Below are 23,532 nucleotides of genomic sequence, written 5' to 3' on the forward strand. Positions count from 1 at the left end.
CATTACACACAGACTAATGCACTTAATGTCGCTCCAAGTTCATTGAAATTATAAAATTATGTTCTGTTAGTGTTTTCCAAATGATCTGTGTTTCATAAAATGTGGTTGTAATTCCCGTACACTATTTGATAGTTGAAATGTGCCAACGAGAGAGCAATATATAGATTTGTTGTCCCATTCTTGGGGAGGCGATATGATTTTCACCATGTGATAGTATCCCCTTCAGATTGTCTAGAAAATAGAATTTAAGACTTATTTGTTCTCTTTTCAAGTCTCTAAACTTAATATTCTTGTTTGAGGATCAATTTGTTAAATTATATGATTGATTGTTCCTTGCTAATACGTTTTACATACATAGAGTTTGAACTAATTTGAGCAAGCCGATAGTATGATTTTATACAACGCGGCGGAGTAGGAAGGATTGTATGTTAGACATGTATAATAAAAAAAGACGATCGTTTTCTTATGTTAATAATGAGAGTCAAATGATGCGGACCTATATTATATGTAGGTGGATCAGGCTGGACAGCTCACAATCTCACACCTTTTTGTTTCTTTTAAATCTCTGTCGGAATTTACAAGAATTCTTGTATTCATATTAATATTCCTTAAAGTTGTGTTCTTAGAAAATTCCAGTACGACACGATTTTGTCTAAAATTGATTTGAAGTATAATATAATGAAAAATAAAAGAATACGAAAAGGTTTATATATGTAAATATCCAACTGTAAGTTCCAAGTTTATTTATAATAAATATATACTAATAGTAATATGCAGTTGAATTTAATGTAATAAAGGCAAATGGTACAATCAACTGGAGCCTACTGCTATATTACTATTTCAACTCCAGGCCTGGACATATATGGTCGCTTTCCACAACCATACAAACAACATTGCGTGAGTCCAGTGTATAGTTTTACAGTCAACAATTATTGTGGGTCCCTCTGACTTTCTCATAGGTGTGTGTCGTAAATTTTTATTTTGAACTCCTACCATTTCATACCAGTATTATCCTAAAAAGGTTGAAAAACTTTTTATCCTGGGTATCCTTTGGAGATCTATCATCGGTGTCATTTTAAGGACAATGTGCAATGTCTCAACATTTGAATTCATGATCTTTAATTTTAATTGGTCCACCCAAATGATTTCACAATGGGAAAATGATGTTAATTAATAGATTCAAAGACTACTTGCTTCTATGCAAGTATTATTATTATTTTGTGTCATGACTTAACATTGTGATATCCTAACTTTAAGGGTAAAGTTAAAAGCATCTTAATCTTTGGATTGAAATCAAAGATCAAGATTTAAAGATGATGTTTGAGTCTTAACCCTTAATTTTAATTCAAGGATTAAGATTAACAACTTTACCCCTAAAGTTATAATTAATTTTAGGGAATCCCCATCCTATATATATATATATATACATATCTTACAATGTTATACTATTTGAATAGTAGAAATAGCGGACGAAGTTTTCTTATTTAGGTTACACATGGGAGCCAAGTTTATTTTACTCCAAATGTATGATCGAAACTTTCCTTGGCCGTTGCGTTAATATTGTTACTCGTATAATTTTAATTCATTCCTAGAGGGTTGGCCTAGCAATCTATCTCTTGATAGATTTAACAAATAAAAGTCTATGAGTTAAAATCTTATTTAAATTTAGAATAGATATAAACGATAATTGTGTGGGAAGTATTTGTTTTTCTAAGAAATATATATTAATTTTTCTCTTATATAGATTAAAAGATAAAAGAAAAAAGCTAGCTAGAGTAATTAATTACAAGGAATACATTGTTGTTAATTTCTTTGTTTCTTAAATATATACTCGGTCTATATACGATACAATTGTTTAACTAATTAAAGTAATTCATAACTTGAATGTAGAAAAAACATTGAACCTATCCAGACACAATAATAAAGAGATCGACTATATATGAGGATTAAAACAAATTAACAGAATGGACGAAGTTAATAGTAGTTAGGGATGTGGCACGTGGATGAGTCCGACAGAGTTTTTCATTTGTGATGGGTAAAGTCACGGTTTGCCGCTCGCGTCTTTTTCCATCAATTATTAGCTCTCATCAAATTAAACCACATACATCCAAGGAGTCGGCCATGAATCCATTGATTACATATGGTTTTTCTTTTTACGTACAACAGGTATTGAAAAATGTTGGGTTTAGTTTGGTTCGGATAACTCAATGCATTGAAGAGCAATTAATGGGAGTGAAATAAAATGAGGAATTCTAGTGTATCCGCTGAAAAATGTTTGGTTTAGTTTGGTTCGGATGACTATACTCACTATTTATTTTTTTAAACGATATTTTATTCTACTTTCTAGTCCTAAATTACAAATATGTCTGAAAATTAGGACTCTAAAAAAACTCCTACCCTTACAAATGTAAAAAGTGACACTTGAACCCAGATGGATTATTCCAAAGTCAAAAACCTTACAATTGGTCACCAACCAATTACTATATATTTTTTTTATCATATAAACGTGCATAAATTATATTATCACACCGTTCGGTTATTGTAACCCATTATTTGTTGTACAGAAATACTTTTCTATACTAATGGTCGGAGTTTTACATTTGTGGTTTCTTTCAGGATTTGTGGATATTCGAATCATGCCAAATGTAAATATGATTTTAGGGTCTTAGCTACGTTATACTCACTAAGATTAGAGAACAAACCCTTTGGAAGTTTAGAGAGTAGCTAGGATTTGATTTTAAGGTGGGCGTACCAAAGTTGAGGATGTCAGCTAGTTAATCATGAAGATCGAGGTGATTAATTTGGCCGGGTAACCCTAATCATTTATTTAATGTTTGTTAATTGTAAAATTAAATTATAAAGAGAAACATTTAGATCACGACATCCAATACATGATGCTTCGTTTTGCTGGGAGCAAAATATGGATATCCCAGTTACCTTCTTTATCGAGTTTTTGCTAGCTATATAACTAATAAGCGTTATTTTTATTGTGTTCGTATATAGAACGCTTATAAGATTATATTTCAGGCCTTAATTTCAAAAAGATCAATCTTTACACGTGACATAAAAAAGAGAGAGTTGATATTGGATCACAAGAATCAATAAATCTACCAAATATATGGATTGTATTACGGTTACAATATTCTATAAACCTTGTATATTGTGATACAGTATATTTGTGATACACATTGATTATTTTATGTGGCAATAATAATCCATTTACGTGAATAAATACAAAATTGTAAACCAAAAATAAGTAGATCCAAACACCCTTGCAGCAAAATTGTTAAAAAAAAAAAAGAGTTGTCCAATTCAAATTCAATAAAAACAGAAAAGAAAACCCTAGTCAAAAAAGTGGAAAATTCAATTAAAGACAAGACCAATTGTATTGTACTATTACAATGAACATACACAACATATATTCACATACAGGCAGCAGCTGCCTTCTGTAACACTGTGACTGTGAGATTGTGACGAATGAAACAGTAGTGGTTTACTGGTTTTCATGTGCATGTAATATATTTATATTATAATATGATGATGATGAAGTTAAAATGGAAGAGGTGTGTGTGTGTGTGTTTTGGAAGGGAGGGGAGGCATGATCGATCGATGTAAGATAGGCGACCATAGCTCGCTCTTCAAAGCGCACTGCCGGGCCGGGTTTAAAGAAAGTACTTGGGAAAGTATTTGGTTCCCGAGGAACAGTATGTAGGAAAGGACACAGGGATACACGCACACACTGTCTCTTATTTTGGTGTGTTTTTTTGGAGGATTGCATTTTTTTTTTTTATATATATAATGGGAGACAACTATTTACCCTAATTTCATGAACTTGTCTTTTTGGTCACTTCATTTCATTTCATACACCCACAATCTACCCACCGGCCAATTGTTTTCCATTCACAATTTCACATGTTGCTTTTTATATATATATGTATGACTACTAATTGAGTAATTGTATATGCTTAATTTTCATCGATCAACTTTTCTAGTACACTTGGTTCATCTTCAATTCAAAGTATGATAAAATCTAGATGATGTACCTATCTATATATTTACTATACGTATGCACCCCCGGGGAAGGGGGTGCGGTCTGATGATGAACGTTTCTCAAATATGTGACGACTATGTGTTAAATTACTTAAAAAGTTGTAAGCTATTCATTTAACTGAAGGCGCTTTATGTAATTAGTCGTTAGTATCATCAAAAACGTCATATCATAACAATTTGAAATAATTATATATACATAAAGAAACTTATAAAACGGAGTAAGCTATTTGGGATATAGAGTTGAGCCTTTGGCTTTGATGTATGCGGTTTAATTAACCGATAGTCGAGCTATATATAAGGAAATGATTATTCCTCTTAACAAACTAGCTTAAAAATCCTTCTAACTATTAGATGACGACATGTGAAAAACTTAGGGGGCAAGATTAGAAAAGAGAATTAGTGAATAACACATGTCACCTTTTTAAGGTTTTAAGAGGATTTTTAGGTTATTTTTTAGGAAGATTAATCATTTTCCATATATATTATTCTCTAGTCATCTTAAGGCCATGGTGTTTTACCTATATATTGAGAGGTTCGAACCCAAGTCTCTTTTGATGTTTGTCGACCACTTTAATTACCACTAGCTAGTACGTACATTGGATATGATGCCTAGGTAGCTACTTTTTTCACTGGGGTATTAGGATTAAAATAAAACGTAACAATATCAAGTGTAATCAACTGTTTATTAGTATATATGGATATGATGCCTACTTTTTTCGGACTAGAGAAAAATATAGAGGGACAAGATATTACTAGCCCTCCCTGTGGTGTGACTAAACATGAGAGAAACATGGTAGCTAGAGAGAGAACCAATAATATATAATAATTACTATTATTATTAACACACATCAGGGATATCTAAGTGAGAGATAAATGTTGGGGCCTATAGAACAAGCTTCATTGGTGTTGTTGTTCAGTCTTTTACCTTTTTCACCTTTTTGGTCCATATCTTCTCTCTCTTTGTGTGTGTATGTGTTATCACTTTCTCTGCATAAGTTTGATCTTTGTAGTGTAATTTCTTAGCTAGCTTCTTCATCAGTAGTTCTACTACAATAATCAATAATGAGTAATTATCCATATTCCTCATACTACAATGGATCATGGTTCAATCTTAATAAAAACTCTCTTTCTTCTTCTTCACAATCATCAACTTATGATCAACAATTACTTTCATCACCTCCTTCTCCACCTCTTAGAGAAGCTCTTCCTCTTTTAAGTTTTAGCCCAACAAGAAAGCTTAACCATGATCATCAGTTCATGGAAATTGACGATCACTACAATAATAGCAATTGCAATAAGCTACTAATTTCTGATGATGATGATGATCATAATGAAAGTAGTGTGACTGTGGCCTTACATCTTGGCCTCCCAAACCACAATCTTTCTGAAGAAGCTGATCTGATTTCAAGACTCTCAACCAATACTACTAGTGATGAAATGGATAATAAACAAGTGGAGATGGAAGATGGTACAACAAATAAGGACAATAATAATGGCTATTTCCTAACAAGCACACTCAACAAGGGCCAGTATTGGATCCCAACTCCATCTCAAATTCTCATCGGCCCAACTCAGTTTTCTTGCCCTCTTTGTTTCAAAACTTTCAACAGATACAATAACATGCAGGTATTACTACTACAATTACTATCATTTTCTAAGTTTTTTTCTTTAAATTGTGCTCTTTCCTTTCCTTTCCTTTTTTTTTTTTTTTGTGAAGGAAAAATTAAAAAAAATACTGAATTTTGAACGACAGTGTGAACAATTAATTAGATAAATAACTGTTCTAGCTAGCAAGGTGCTGGCGGCGGAGCAAAGAATTACTACCATAGGTGTCAAAGGGTATTTAGGCGTATAAACTATATATTACGAGTATTAAAGATATATATTACAAGATTTCTTCTTATTCAGATCTAATTAAAGATATAACCTTATCAAATTAATGAAGTATCACCACCATCATATACTATAATGAAAAATCACGTTTTCTTTCATCCACAAGCGTATATATATCAAGGTGCGTGTCCTAGATAGTCGTAGTTACGTGATATACTCACAGGAGGCTTTAGGTTCACTAGATAAACGTGTTAATGGCTGGTGGCCAAGAAAAAGTTTCACAAATGATGCGTACATACGAGACAAAGATCGACTCATCACAGTCTATATATAAATTAAGGCTAGCTAGCTAGGGTTAAGTTTTCCGTTATTTGTTCACCTTTCATATATATGTTGATTGATTATATATACAGTTATGCATCAGGTTAAGTGGTTAACAACACATAATAAAGAGAGATCTTGAACAAATCAAGTATTTTGGTCCAACTGTCATAATGATCCAAGATTAGTCAGCAGTAGTAGTACTGGCTACTGTGCTTCCAAAGAAAGAGAGAAATAAGTCTCGATCTACTTTATATTTGATTGAACAAGACAAGTATATATATATTATGCTTTTTGTTCCTTGAAGTCTGGTTTCTTTTTCTTTTTCTCTGATTTCATTGGTAGTTGTATGTATTCATCATCTCTGATTCATTCCAGATATATATATATTTATTACTCCGTATTATATATATCTTCATTCATAACCAAACAAGAACAGTATTAATAAAAGAAAAAAGAAAAGCCTTCTTCTGATCATGATCTATCTTAGTTCTCTGACCACTCACCCAGGTTTAATCTACATACAAGTCCCCACCTTTTTTTATTTAGACTTATTTTATATATAGTAATTATGATTTTCTTTTCTTTCCTAATTAAGTTGAAGAGATATCAAATTTAAATACACACAGAGTTTTAAGTCCTTTCTGTACTGTTTTTCAAGTAAGTATATGTTTGTCTTCTTATGTTTGATTTTATATTTAGTACTATACCATGGAGGGTGTATTTTTGTTGTTTTATGAACAGTAGCTCTCAATTTGGAGAACCTAACGGATCCAAGAAGACTCTACAGATAATAATTACATAAAATGTCAAAAAGGGGGTGTAGCTAGCTATGACATTGTGGTTGTTCATTCCTTAATTCACTTCTCAACTGTTCAAATCCTCAACAGTACGTGTTGAATTTTAATTAAGAGGCCGGCCAGCATGCAAATTAAGCAGTAGAGATTAAATTAATTAACCTAGTTTAATTGCTAAAAAAGGTTTTCAGTTTTATCAATGAACATTCAAGCATCATTTTTGAATATATATAAAATGGTTCCAGAATTTTACAATTACATTTCCTTGAAGTCATTATATATATGTTTATGTTTGCTTCATTGCTAGCTAGCTAGGGAGTCGCCTAATATTTTTGATTAATTGCATATAATTATTGGTCTAATACGTACGTACAGATGCATATGTGGGGGCATGGATCTCAATACAGGAGAGGCCCGGAATCCCTGAGGGGAATACAACCAACAGCCATGCTAAGGCTACCATGCTACTGCTGTGCACCGAGGTGCCATAACAACATTGACCACCCGCGTGCTAAACCTCTCAAAGATTTCAGAACCCTCCAGACACATTACAAGAGAAAACACGGGATCAAACCCTTTATGTGCAGGAAATGCGGCAAGGCTTTTGCAGTTAGAGGTGATTGGCGAACCCACGAGAAGAATTGCGGGAAGCTTTGGTATTGTAGTTGTGGATCGGATTTTAAGCACAAGAGGTCCTTGAAAGATCACATTAAGGCATTTGGAAATGGGCATTCAGCTTATGGGATCGATGACGAGTCCTGCTTTGAGTTGGAAGAAGAAGAAGAAGAAGCTGCGAATTCTGAGATTGATCATCAAGAAAATGAATCGTGTATTAATTAGCTAGTGGCGATGCATGCTTAATAAAAAATATCTATATATATATATAGATTATATATATCAAGATCATATATTGGAAAGACGTACCCTTTTATTATTATTATATATATATTTGCTAGCTAGCTACTATGAATTAATGTTGTTTATGATTTCATGAAGAGCTTCAATTCTAGATAATCAAGATTTGTAAATTCCTGTTTTAATATTTGGAGTACAAGTTATGAATTAAATGTATTGGTGTTTGTAGTACTATATACTAGAGTTTAATGTTGGTAGATATAAGGATGGGGAAAGAGGTCAATGTGCATTGGTGTTTCATGTTTCAAGGTTGCATTGAGAAGTTGATACTAAATTCATCTGGCAAATGCATGTGCACTTTTTCTCTCAATCCTTTTATTGGAGTCATATGAATTTAAGAGGACACCTAAAATATTAAGTGATATATATATATATATATATGATACATATGCAATAGATTAATACTTGATTCCTAAATCTAGTAAATACTATAAAAGAAACTTAACCTTGAATGACAACCGGCTGCAGGTGATTTTTGTTTTTACTTGATCTATGTTATGAGATTTCTATTATATATGTTTTTCTAAGGTGATATATACATTTAGTGTTTGAATAACAACGAGTTGGGTTATTAGTAGGGAAGTACTTGGTGATTTAAGATCTCAAGTTTGATCTTCGTTTGGTATATAAAATAAGTTCTTTTGAAGTCTAGACTCACACGTGAAGTTGTAAAGACACGGGTTCGATCGATCCTTCGGGGTGTTCAAATCATGTGGAGAAATAGATGGAGGAATTGTATCGGCATAATATGACTCATACGTGGTGAGTTGATGAGTATCTAATTGTGGTACCAAGGTGAGTGTTCCCTCCATTATTTTTATTTTTTTTACATTTGGTGTTCGAGAGTGGTGGGTTGACAAACTAATAACAAACAAATTTTCTAGCAATCAAAATCAACTCATTTTTTTTTCTCTTTTTTCTTTCTCCCTCTTTGTTGGTTGTTCTACATCACACATAAAACTTAATTTGTTTGTATATTTAACATTATAACTTAAAATCACTCATATATAGAATATGTAATCAATATTGCGTCATACATTTATCAGATAACTAGGAAGTGATTGATATACTTAATTATGATATTGACTCAACAATGTACCTAAGAGTGATATTTAATTAGACGTGTGTATAATGGTTGATCATGTTTAATATTTCGTGGTTTAGAGTAAGTGTAACAAAATTAGTATATATGTATGTATATAAGTTCTGCTTCAACTGAAAAAAATATTGAAAAATAAACTAAATAAAATGATAATTTTAACTTAATTAAAAGCCGATGTATATCATGAAAATTTATATATATCAGTTTTATCATAATCCAATAATCAAAATCTTGCGTATGTATTAATTACTTTACCCACTTATTCATAATATAGTCGACTCTCAAATAAGTTGAGTAAAACAATATATTTTTGAAAAATAACTAATTTGTGAGATTTAGTTACATTTTACCGACAGAACAACTGGGCTTTTGCAGGTCTCTAGAAAAAGCTAGCGTAATTAAAACTTGACAGGATAATGTTACGACATCTATTGCGAAAACGATGAATCAATGACGACCATCATATATATATATATATATATATATGTTTATTGTAATTTAGTTAATTGGACCACAAAGTGTGTGCAGTTTGTACTGGATTTTAAGATAGTTGCATGAGTACGTGACAATCATTGATTGGTCTTTATAGTCGTATAATGTACGAGAAAGTATAATGGAAAGGTTCAGTTTGTCTAGCATAGTTTCTAATTAATATATTCGTTTGGACCAGCCTACCGTAGCTACAACATAGAATAAAATGGTGGTTATGTCATTTTCAAAACAAAACAATATGTTTCTTCGATTGATACCAATTATTTATGTATAATAATCAACCACGATGTACTTAATATTCAGATGATAAATATGAGATATGGTAGAGATGGAACGATCCATATTCTATTCTGGTTTAAGTAAGGATAGGTTGTCTCCATCACAACTCTCATATACACCATTGACGACGGTATTGAAATTCATAACCCATAAAAAACAGTACTAAGAGTTAATCTACTTTATATAGATTGAACAGTTTAATTCATTATGACAGATTTGGAACTCGTGTTTGGCATTCACTTTTAGGCGTACCATAAAATTGCAATCTGGTTGTCTTTAAATATTTTAGACTTTTAGCTGGTATTAAAGACAACGGTCACTACCACTAATATTTAAAAACATATTAGTTCGTCATCGTAAATTGTAAGCAAAAACATTTTTGTTGGTCATAGAAGTTGAAGTTACTAGGTGATGAACATTAAAGAAATAACTTGAATCTTGACTTGATCGAGCTTTTACCCACTTGATATTGAACATGAAAATCACCATAAAATTTTCGCCCGAATTCAACTTGAAACCACTTGATCATAAAACATTAAAAACTCACCAGCTTCAACAATTGGGTACAAGATTAAGCCTAAACGGATAAGCTCCTCAATATCTATGAGATCTAACCAAACCCATATTACATCATAAGCTTGGTGTGGATACGCTAAGTGCAAGAAAGACCTTGACTTGTATGGATGCATCGAGGACCTTGATTCGCATCATGTATTAGCTTACAAGACCAGAACCATATACAATCCAGCAACCATTGTGTGTAAAGTCAACATAATTTTTAAATAAACCTGAAATTTGATGTAAATTACAAAGAACGATAGCATTTGTATGTACACCGTCGTTTATACTTTTGCTCTACTTGTGACCTTTTTATATTGTCAAAGGGGACTGAATGAAGAATTAATCAAGATTTTTAATCAACACATTCTAAATCAATAAATTTGCATCTACAAGCCCACGTCTGAGGGTAAGCTGATTTCCAGAAAATACAAGCTGCAAAATATTCACAAATACAATGTATAATCAGAGGGATCATTCACACTTGACTAGAATATTGACCTGTTGAAATGCTAAAGCACACCTTTTGACTTTTGTGGTCAAATACAAAAGCTTGAGGATCCAAAATATAAATACGTTATTCACATTTTGAGAAAAATGATCTGATGTTAAACTCCATAAAAAGAATCTACAGTTATATTCTTCATCTCTTATTGTTTAAGAAAAATAGAACCTTAATGGGTTTAGAATTAAAGATTGTATTGTTTGACCATAGCATTCAAAAGCTTTCATCATACTTTGACTGTTCAGTTTTAAATGGCTGAGATTACCTTGCAGACATAAAAGCCATTCCAAAGAAGACCGCCTTGACGGCTTGTTTTTGTCCAGCATAATCAAATGCTAAAGGCAGCATCTCATGTAGCGTCAAAAAGGCCATAACTCCACCAACTGATTAACCAATGAAAACCCACATAAATTAACAGATTTGACAGGTAATTGTTTCTTTTGAACACACAAAGAAAAGAAAAGCTTGAACTCAGAACCTGCTCCTAGCAAGCCCTCAAGAATCTCTGGATCTAGGTTTTGTGGGAAGAGATATGCTGCAGCATGCATAAATATAATCACAAGGGTTGTAACTTGTAATTAAATAACATATAATTATACGAGTTTTAACTTGCAATTTAATAAACAAACTAATGCTTCACTCATGATGATAATACATAAAAAGGCCATTCCATTACAACAAAAAGCATCCAAAACAAGATAATCCAACTAGGAAAAAATTCACTCAGTTCAATGAATATAACAATGATTTTGAAATTGCAAGGGCGAATGGGATGGCAACGGGCCGGGTTTAGCTAATCCCGGACCCGATTAAAAATCACCATCCCGGACCCGACGGGTCCCCGTTTACTTACTAACCGTCGGGTAATGGGTTTTCCCCGAGGGTAATCGGAGATCCATTAGAAGTATATTTTTTTAAAATCTGGATTAGTCACCATAACATAATAAGTTAACCTAACATTGTACAACTCCATAACTCCATAAGTATGATGTATGTTATGAATTTGTGCATTCTGATAGAAAAAGAAACAGATAGCCATATTTATAAACTCCACATATAGCAAGGTAACAGATTTCATAAATATATTACTTATAGATTTCATTTATGAACTACACGTATTCACAGTGAAAGTGGTGGACTCGAAGATGCTTAGATGTATGCATATTAGTATTATTTTTATGTGATATAATACGGGCCAGGTATACGGGTTCGGGGTGGGTTTCAGGTATACGGGTTTTTATTTAAAACCATCCCCGGACCCGGACTTGCTAAAAAAATTAAAATAATCCTCATACCCGGCCCAAAAATGTCGGGTTTCGGATTTCCCCATCGGGTACGGGTTTGTTTGCCATCGCTGTTATTTCAGTATGGGAAGCAACAAGTGTGGCTTGGTTGATCAAAAACATCTTTTGTCCAATATAAATAAATCTATTACTGTGTAAATTCTAATTTTTTTGAACGGATGCGTAAATACTATTAGTTTGCTGGGTATGACTATATTTCAGTAATAATCTATTTGTTGTTATAAAACTAATTCAGGAGATTAAATGAATTACAATACACCTCACAAGACTTTTAACCTGCCAGATCCATTTCCCTTTTAGCTATTTTTATTTTACCTGTTTCACCCACTATATATGGAGTAACCCTGGTCAACCCGTTTTTAAGTAAAACAGTTGAAAGTGACCCTCTATCAGTTTATCTGATATGTAATGATACAGTACTTGAATTTTATTTTTATATAGATGATTTCATGGTAAAGTTGCAATCTTCAAGGGCAGACAGAGTATAATTCTGATAGAGATGAAAACAAGTAAATAAGGTATTTACTAAACAGTCAAATGCTTTTGAACAATTCATACCTACAATAATGACACCCAAAGGCTCAGCAAGGCCAGAAACCGTTGCTAGTTTAAACGCCTGCCATTTGCTGAAGTAAACACATCGATTTGGAGGTTTTTATCAAAATTTAATGAGATTGAAACACTACTTTAACAGTTAATATATTTCATGTTATAGCAGTCTCACCTTTGCGTAGCAAAATAAACAGGAAGTGCAACAGCAACACCCTGTCAGTAAGGCAGCGAGTAAGATTTAAGTTAATTTAATCAACAAGGAACAATGAGTTATATTTCTCTAAAACACTCAATAAAAACACGCTTAATGAACCACGCTTGACGCTTCCCCCAACCAAATAATAAAACAAAAAAGTGGACAGATTAAAAAAAAAAAATTACCTCTGGAATATTATGCAAAGCGATGGCCAAGGCTAAGTTAAGGCCGACACGAAGACCCTATGAAAGAAGAAAAAAACAATCATCACAGACGAAACATTTTAACAAAGGAATCAAGTAACATGAAAGTCCCATGTTCAAGGAAAGCAAAATGGTCATTCAGCTGCTATGAACTTGATACAAAACTGTCTCGATTTAGAAATTCAAATCAAATCGATTTACCTTGAGTGAACCAAGGAAAACAGCCATTCCTTCTGGAAAATTGTGTAAGCTTATGCCTGTAATTAATCAGATAAATGAGTCATCCAGTAAGAAAGGGACAGTAAAAAAACTATCTTGAGAGCATTCAAAATTTAACAGAGGTTGCAAGATGAGTGGGTCAGGTATGAGGTCATAAGGGTAAGCTTTTAGTACAGGTGAAAATGGAACAGGCCAGTTTGGTTAATCAACATACACTTCTTTTCAATATTACTACAAAACTAGGTTAAGGATGTTGAACGCATTAAAATCGACTTTCGCCAATTTTCAACCCATTCCCCTAATAGCTATCTGTTATCATTTGACCCGTTTGAGATCTAAGAAGCCCAAAACAACCCATTTATTAATATCAGGATCGAAACTTTCACAACATATTTAATAATGAAGATTGGAATGTGAAAGTGGATCTTGAATGACAGAAGATAAGAACTAAAAAGATCAGATCCAATTTTTTGAAAAGTTTTGAAGTAACGGCATAATCAATGCATTGATTATATTCATATATAAAAGTTTCTTTAGAGACTCACCTACTGCTGTTATAATTCCGCTAAATAAAACTTGACGGCGATGCTTTTTCATGGCATCTTTTCCACCTTCATCCCCATGTTTCTGTCATCAGGCACAAAGGTCAACACCCTGGCAAATAAAGATTCAACATCATATATCTTCACTGTGAAAATGGAAGATTTAACCTTTTTAGTTTTCGCATCTGCCGTGGGAGCAAGTGATGGTTCTGGAATGAAATTCGCAATGATGGCAAAGAAAATGACACCTCCAAAGAACTGGAGGAAAAAGAAACCGAGTTCTAAAATCATATATATGTAAACAATGTGCATAATTCAAAAAGGTATATTTGCATATGAGAAAGAACAAACTCACCCAAAGATTGCCTTTAAGAAATCCAATGGAATTTATAGCGTTATGGGCCAAATCGAAGAAAGATATGCTTAGCATAAGGCCTGCAGCAAAGCCCTGCAACAAAAGGTCTTAAATCTTATTAGTATAACAAAATACCATTCGACAAAAACCTTGATCGAAAAGTTACATTGAAAGTAACATAAATGTTACAATAAACAAATGAGAATATATGTGCCTTTCGGAGATGAAAATTTGATTTATATATTAGTATCAGATTAGCATATTACAAATCAGTATATTACCTGTAACAGTCCAAGCATCCTCAGGTTCGGAGCTTTAGTCATAATCACAAAAAGTGCACCTAATCGGCGTGCAATATCATATATATTAGAATCCAGAAAACAAACATAATTTGTAAAGACTCGTTACTACGGCGGCCTAGTGGTCAAACGTCTTGATATCTTCACAAGAGTTTTTCAGTTTCGAACCTTCCTAGGTAAATAAACATCTTGAGGGTGGCCACGAAAAGGGTTCGGCATATGGCCCTGTAAAACTTGAGTCAAAGACTTACCTTCCCCTGACCTAGATGGGAAAAACTCCGCATACTGCCCACCGGATGTCACTTTGGTGTCTCGAATGCTACCTACTAACTCGTTGTTTAAGAAAAAAAACCTAGATGGGAAAACCTCCTCCTCCGTTTGTGAAGCAAACACAATTGAGAAAGCATTTTTTAATTTTGACTTCAGATTCCATTTATTTGGTATATGAAATACAGTTGACAGTTAAACCCTAAAAGTAGTGAATAATGATAATAATAAACATTGCAAGATACAGTAATAAATAATAGAGTAAAATAATGTTTACCTAAAGAAGTACTTAAACCGCCAACCATGGAGAGGGAAAGTGCTACCAATACTTCTGAATCCATCACTTTTGTTTTCTTTCAGAAAAAATATCAATTTTGGAGATGGAAAAAGGTCAAAGTGAAGGTCAAGGTGAAGAAGGTGAGATACAATAGGTATAATGTATAGGTTGTGCGAAACCGCAAGTAGTGGGTCTCCGGTTGCCTCACTTTCAATTTCCCCCCTTCCTTAATTGAACTAGAAAGAACGAAAGAAAGAATGCGTCACTACTTATTATTCCAAACTTACTGCATTAACTAACGCATTCCTCCCAAACATAACAAAACTCATTTTCATTGTATTCTTCCTTATTTTCATGTTACTATTAATAATTGTTAATTGTTTATACGTTCCATCCTCATCTTATACAAATGTTTTTATACTAGCTAGAAAATAGAAACAGCTTTTCTACAGAGATAAGATATGCTTACATTTTAACCTCTCCTATATACCATTAAGGTATTTAGGTTTAAAATCCACAGAGATGACATTGGGCCATTTCTTTCTTTGTTATTAACATTTGTTTATACGAGTACTATTTAGTTAAAATTTCAATATATGAATTTATCTATGTCATCTCAAAAGCCATGTTACCTTTAAAAAGAAAAAAAAAAAAATCTCAAAAGCCATGTGATCTTCAAATCTTCAAATATTATTTTATATGCCTAAGTATGATGTTAACATAATTAAAAATTTTAACATTAAATTAATAATAGTAAAAAAAGCATTGAAGTTTTAGGATTTAAACTCAACGTTATTGTGACAAATAGAATAAAAGACAAACAATTTAGCCAATTAAACTAAAATATTTTTGATTTTTTCTCTTCATCTAATATTAATATAAATGGTTACTAATTTATTAAAGTTAATAATTAAAGAGTTTAAGAAATTTTATAAACCTATTAATTTATTTACTTTATTAAGTGAGAATAAAGTTGTCTTAATTGAAATCTACAGTTAATTATTGAGATATATCCTGAGTTATTGAATTTTATGTTTAACTAATAATTTCATAATAATAATAATAACTTTTACCCATTAATATATATATATAGTAAAGTTATTTTAAGAAATTTTTTTTTTGCGAGAACCTTTGAAAACTTTTCAAATAAAACTTAACCGATGATTGTTCTTTACATGAAAATTGTTTCTTAATTGTTTTTTGAATAACTTATGTGTAATTTTGAAGTTTATAATTGTGTGGAGCATGAATTATCATCCGTTATATAATTATGTGGAGATTTTGATTCTTAATCACATGTGCACGAATATTGCTATGATCACATGTATGCAAGTCGATCACATGTAATCATAGCAATATTCGTGCACATGTGATAAAGAATCCAAATCTCCACATAATTGTATAACAGATGATAATTCATGTCTCCACACAATTATAAACTTTAAAATTACACATAAGTTATTCAGAAAACAATCAAAAAACAATTTGCATGTAAAAAATAATCATCGATTGGGCTTGATTTTAAAAGTTCTCAAAGGTTCTCGCAAAAAAAGAGTTCTCAAAATAACTTTTCAATATATATATATATATATATATAACAAAAGTATTATTTATACTTTTCTTAAATTTGTTATCTAAAGAATAACCTATATGCTATTATTAGTAGTATATATATACTATTAGTATACTAGTATACATATACGTTTGCTGTTTCTAAATATAAGTTCTACTATTATTACCCTATGTTGTTACCATTTTTCTTTTTCTTTAACGGCAAAATTCGTGTTTTGTTAATTTCTAACGAACAATTCAATTGAGTCTTGCATTAAACACTTGTGAGGAAAGATCATGTCCATTTTCTGGAAATAGACTAAATGGCTTAGTTCACACTGATGAGATGATATCTGAAAAGATTTAGACATCTATCCCGGCTAAAAAAAAACATGAAAGTGTCTAAATAGTTGTGGAATTCAATATCTATTCTAACTCGTCTGTTTTTGTTCAAACCATCGTCCGTGCATCAATTCTACTTTTTTTTATCAGTGCTGATAATTTTCCAGTTTTGGTTTGATGGTCTAAACAGAAATGTTGTAGAAGTCGTTTGTTTGCTTTGGATACATTTATTGTTGGGTCATGATCCAAGACCCGGGCCCTCTCTTCTAATGTCAGCAATCACTATTGGTCTATTGGAGACTTGGAGTGGATGTCTGATGGTATATATCCCTATTTTTATATATATATATATTTTTATATTTATGATACGCGAACCATCGACTGTTTTCATTGTTTGCAATGACCCACGCTCCAAAACATACCCGTAAAATGATTCACGGCATGCTTCATGTGTCTTGTATTTGATGTGACAAACCAGCGACTGTTTTCTTTCACTCTTTCACTTTTCTTTTTAATAAAAATGTTTGCCTTTTCCTTGGAAAACCACGCAGGCACGCATGGTTGCTACATGAAACCGATGTATATTTTTCTCTAACAAATATTTTACTTACATTCAACTGTATAATACAATGTTGTATCTTTCAATACTGTTTATAACATCTTATAACAACATCATTGTTAAGTTAAACTACTTTTAAATTCAAAATGCAAAATGTTTACCATACCCATCTCTTATCCAACTCGACAGCCACCATCAAATATTATAAAAATTTACATAAAGATATAATTTATATGTATTGTTATATACTGAATAATAATAGGTGTTTAAGCCATCTGACTTGACCTCAAGTTTTATTTTTTAACTAGTCTCAATACTCGTACGATGTACGGTAGTTATATGAATTGTATCATAAAGAAATATGAATATGCCTCATACATGATTTGTGCGTACGAAATAAATTATGGTTAAAATAAACCAATGATCGAAACTAAGTTATAATTAATAGTATTGATAAATATAATATATGTTTAGTTAAAGTTTTGTATTTACATTAAATTTTTACAATCACATCAAAATAAGAACTTGTAAGCATAGTGGATGACATCAAATAGTCTTGTAATTTCAGATCGTAAACTTCAATTTTTGAAGTATTCATGTTAATAACTTATTATTATAAGTAATATAATTGATAGGAGATGAAGAATTAAAAAAAAAAGACAATTTTATTAATGAGAAAACGATCAAACAAATATGGTTATAATGTGTTTTGTATCTATAAGTCAAGAGTTTAGAATTTAATTATAAGTCTAAGAAGAAAATTGAATCTATATATTATTAAAAAAAACTAATCTAATATAAATAAATTAATTAGAAGGACACGTGTCGATCAAGGATTACGCCACGTGTCGTTTCAAGATTGTCTCAATCCTGTTTTAGTTTAATGTTATAGTAGATATATTAAATTATTAAATTTATCGTCAAAATAAAATTGATGATGAAAATCTATATTTATGGTAATAATGAATAAATATAATACTTAATATAAGAGTAATAATTATATTATGAATCTATATCTATATATTAATTAAATAGTTAAAAGTTTAGTTGTATGTGGAATCTAAAATCTAAAAAATATATATAGATAAAGATTTAAACTGACACATGTCACTTAAGAAACACGTCACGTGTCGATCAAAAGATGACTTAATCATGTTTTAGTTTATTGGTGGATACCAACCATGTACGAATATGAATACGTTTTTCAATCTCCATAACCACTGGGTCATTGGATATATGTCTTACAACTGCCAATGTACATCATAGAACACAAACCTATGATGTATTATGGATAACAAAAAAAAGGGGTGTGAACAGCATCTAACAACTATGACTCAAGCCAACTCATGTTGTCAATCTTTACACAACTATGACTCAAGCCAACTCATGTTGTCAATCTTCCAAGTTAAAAACTAGCAGTAGTGTGGATTTTCTGTTATTCTTAAGGTTCAGAATATTTAGATGTTTCCATCTTTACCCTACATAATATTGTTTCAAGGATCTGAACAGAGGATCGTCACAAAACATGATCTGGCCTATAAACAGAAAAAAGTCTAATGTCAATGGACATTTCTATCCATTCGTAGCATAATCTATGTGCAAGTTGGTGTTACCTTATAGAGACTCAACGCACCCCAATTCCAAGATCAGATGCATAAACAAGAAATCACAAAAAGTATCTGATGATACGATAGAGTGCCATGAAATTTGAAAACGAAAAATATGCTAAACTGTAGTTTCTGCTCCTATCATGGTATATGTGAACCAAATGCCAGTGCATATCTTCTACATATAGATAATATTGTTACACTAATAAGCCACTTAATTAAGTTGCAGTATCACATCTATATTCCAAAAACTCTTTCTAGATGGGTGCCTACAATCACAACGAGCACGTCTATTCTACTATCAAATACGATTCATTAAAACCATATAAAACTCACGATTTATACAGAAGGCATAAACTACATTATCTGTCACGAAGCAAGTGAATCCAGATTCTTTATACAGAAAGACAATTGGGAACCATAACACGGTTCGTTAACTTTCAGAAAAGCAAACATATCATTCATTAGCCCCCTAAGCTTTCTGGACACCCTTATTTTGCAAAAAACTACTCATCAATTTGCAAGGCAAACACTGCATGTAGTACCAACATACTTCCATACAAGTGTGTCATCAACCACTTTCAGTAAGGTCTCTTGTTCAACCACTTTATCAGAATCCATTAACACCCATGCCAAAAGCAGTAGGAGTAAAGATCATCAAGTTTAGTGTAAATGCTAAATCAAAAATCCTCAAGTAAAACCTTGCACCCCTCTTTCTTACAGCTAACAAAATCAGCCTAACTAACCTCCTTCAATCGTAGTATAATAAACTGTTAAACATCAAAGCTAGACCAACCAAAACTGTAATATGACCCACAAACGCAAAGAAAACAGCTTCTAAATGAGCTACCAGTAGACATTGGATACTGACTCTACTAGTCTATTTTTTTAGTTCAGTAATCTTAATCTTATCTTAGGACAGTTGAACAAATGACTTATTAACCAATCACATCACTCAATTTCATCAAATTGACTTTTGATGATGTCATCATTTAGATAAACTACAAATTAAAAATCTTGATGATCATTATCCAAATATATTATTATATTGATATTTATATTAATTTGTAGAAAAAGTCTCATTAATTTACACTTTTTTGTTTTTCATCAATAATTTACACTTTTTAGCCCTAAATACTTAATTTATATATAACTTTAGCCATTACTTGAGAGAATTCTTTAAAATTTGCAATCATTTAATTAATTAAAAAAAGTTTACCATATGAAATATTATCTACAGAAACTTATTTCAAAACCTAATGACTTATTAACAAATATTATATTAGATTTTTATAAATTATAAATATTAATATTTAGTTTAATATTTAATATAAACATTTATTAAACTCTAAATGCATATCCCAAACATAATAACAGATGATATATAACATCATCATTTTAAACACAATAGGAATTTCAAATCAAGAGTCCTAATTGTTATCAAAGAATATAGAAACAATTCTAACTGTAATCAAATTATTATAGGACATGTGATTGAAAATAATCTTATACGTGTTTTGGGTCCGCATCATGATCAAATACATATACTTGAATGTCAAGTACAGAATCACAAGTATGTTTATATTTTAATTCTTAAATATTTTTCATAATAATATTACATTATGAGTACAACTGGTTTCAAAATATTCTATAATAGAGAAATTATTATATATAACATGTGCCTTGTGGAATGACTACGACAAACATATCAATCAATATATCTAGGCTTATAATGACAGTGACGAGCCTATGATTATTGTACTACAACTTGCAAAATATAACACTTAAAACCGTATTTCTACAAAATTATAATTTATGACTTAAATGTATAAAGATTTAATATTTATAATATCGTAAATCCCATGTCCAATGTTGAACACGGGTCTAAAATCTAGTATTAACTATATAATCCATTTGAGAGTTAGCGCCGATCCATTCATCAGCTATTATATGTATCTAGGTTTACCCCATTATCCACTATCTCTATAGATTGGGGGCTTTATCTAAACGTTTCTTCAAAGCCATATATCAGTTTTCTAATCGACAATCTATACTTCTATATAATTATTGAAGGAAATTTAACTTATACGCCCTCACAACTTTAAACAATGGTCTTAAAACCAAGAAAATGAGATGTGACTTGTGAGTCATTCGATTCTCCATAATGTTGATAACAAATCTTGATCTGCTAACACCACAACCAAACACTCCCCCTTTCTCCCTCTTTAAATAACCAGTTAACCACACACTTAATCATCCTGCACATGTTTTTCTCTTCACTTACATCACTGAGAAAGGTTCTCCCACCCAGGGATGATTCAGAGTTGAGGCTCTTATAAGAATTCCTCATTCATAGATGCACAACTTAGTTAACACCATAAAACCCAAAGTGCATAACGTCCTAGTCTTGATTAACGATTCCGCATTCCAGTTTTAGAGCCTGTGACGTGAGAGCATGGACATGACGGGGAGAGACTGGTGGCAGATCAACGCGTGATATCCACAAAAGATGGCTATCGCAGGAAAGATATATTATTCACTAACCACATCCATGCTATTAATGCCCACAACATCCTTATAAAGAAACACATCCCATATGATGTTAATGAACGACTGCCATGAGATAATGGATAACCAATGAACCGGCTCACGTTGTCAACTCGCAAGTTAGAAAACTTAATGTTTCCATTTTCGCTCCATACAATTGTTTGACAATATAATAGAGAAATGACCTAACGGATAGCATCAGCAACAGAAACCCATCATCTATACATGTCTAGAACAGAGATGCATTAGTCGTTTGTCTAAAGTATATTCCTGTATCATCTATACATGTCTACCAACTACTTGATATGTACAGCCCTTTTACTTTTTCAAGTAAAATCTGCTAATCCAAACTTCTATAGCAAATAGATGAATAAACAGCAGAATTGTAAAACCAAAGTACTTTAACTCTTTTAGTGTAATGTGTTATGTGTTCAAGTAGATGGCCTGAAACAGGTATGAAGCACTTCAAATCCAAAACCACATGCATGCACAAGACATTCGTAAGAGTATGCATGATTCCAATAGTTTGGATCGAAATATCTTGCTAAAATTTGTCATCTATTTCATAAGTAGAAATTTGAACTTTAAGCCAATGCACAAGAATAAACGCAGGAATTTAAGCCCGTTTTTAAGATTGAATCCATAATCAATCTTTCCATCCCACCACCGACCCTATCTCACCCTTACGGCTTACCACCTACATGGTGATCGGACATAAACTCGACAAGGCTTAGGTAGCAGACTAGCAAAGATAAAAAGATCATATATTTCTAATAGCATGACTGTTAATTGAATAACCCTACCTAAAACATGTAAAATTGTAGGGTTCTACTTCTTTTATGCTTTTGGCTGACCAATAATATTTTGATTCACTTGATCTCCAAAAAAGATGATAACTTTGTTACACTAATCTACCACTTCATTCAGTTGCACTGTCACACATATATACCCAAGCTCAATACACAAAAATAGAAAAGACAAAAACTATGGTATGTTGTGCAATATTAAAAAACTTCATCCAGAAAAGATGCAATAGATTTGGTCTAAATACAGTATGTTAAGTGTGAAAGCAACAGTTTTAGTGCTCAATCCAGAATTTTAGGCACTCTATGTCCATTGTTCTTTAATGGGATTAGTTTCTTGGAATGTAACTATCTTTGACCGAATGTCTATAGTAGGAAAAAACTAAAGTTATGTGTATTGTATGTAAGCAACTTGAAAAAATGTTTATTGTATGTAAGAAACACACGTGGCAACCATATACAGGTGCCACTTGTCATATTTTAGTTGGTTGAAACGAAATTCTTACATACAATAAACATTATTTCAAAGTTGTTTACATACAATACACACAACTTTAGTTATTTCCTAATATAGACATTTGTTCAAAGTTTCTTACATTCGAGGAAACTAATCCCTTCTTTAATATCATGCATGCATGTATATGATAGTGGACTTGAGCTTGATGGTGCATCATGCTTGCATTAGAATCAAGTCATTCCATATAGAAGATTACACTGTATTTCCTACTCTTACCTGGTTACCTAAGCAATATTTCCCAAAGAAGCCTTTCCAGCATCACGTTAAACTCTATACCTAAATTGATATCATCTATTCCTCTTACTTCCATAATTTAATAAACTACCAATGAAGGTGGATTACAAATCCATTGGTAAAGGATCTTTAGCAAACTATAAAATCAGAATCCCGTCCTAATATGCTAGCAGAAACAAATCTCCAAATACAAACAAAAGTTGGCTATTGGTGTCAACCGCATAATCTGTCGCAAAGTAAGCAAACCGTCCTCCTCACAAAGAACATAAGATAGAGAACAAAAACATGTATAAAAAAAGTAACTAG

The 23,532-nt window shown here is 31.9% G+C and overlaps 2 protein-coding genes across 2 annotated transcripts; one reads left to right on the top strand and one right to left on the bottom strand.

The window, feature by feature from the left end:
* The first annotated feature begins 5,112 nt into the window (after positions 1 to 5,112).
* On the top strand, positions 5,113 to 7,841 carry LOC122595994 (zinc finger protein WIP2-like). The gene is made up of 2 exons (XM_043768492.1): positions 5,113 to 5,676; positions 7,377 to 7,841. Exons 1-2 carry the CDS (start codon positions 5,113 to 5,115, stop codon positions 7,839 to 7,841), a joined length of 1,029 nt encoding a protein of 342 aa, XP_043624427.1.
* A 2,707-nt stretch (positions 7,842 to 10,548) lies between these two features.
* On the bottom strand, positions 10,549 to 15,317 carry LOC122607887 (zinc transporter ZTP29). Its single transcript, XM_043780961.1, has 12 exons — positions 15,067 to 15,317; positions 14,505 to 14,563; positions 14,224 to 14,316; positions 14,037 to 14,126; positions 13,872 to 13,953; positions 13,309 to 13,364; positions 13,090 to 13,146; positions 12,881 to 12,921; positions 12,715 to 12,782; positions 11,331 to 11,387; positions 11,118 to 11,235; positions 10,549 to 10,782 (listed from the first exon to the last, which is right to left on the bottom strand). Exons 1-12 carry the CDS (start codon positions 15,128 to 15,130, stop codon positions 10,737 to 10,739), a joined length of 831 nt encoding a protein of 276 aa, XP_043636896.1. The 5' UTR covers positions 15,131 to 15,317; the 3' UTR covers positions 10,549 to 10,736.
* Positions 15,318 to 23,532: the final 8,215 nt, after the last annotated feature.

Source organism: Erigeron canadensis, chromosome 1, assembly GCF_010389155.1.
Source record: "Erigeron canadensis isolate Cc75 chromosome 1, C_canadensis_v1, whole genome shotgun sequence".
Taxonomy (NCBI): Eukaryota; Viridiplantae; Streptophyta; class Magnoliopsida; order Asterales; family Asteraceae; genus Erigeron; species Erigeron canadensis.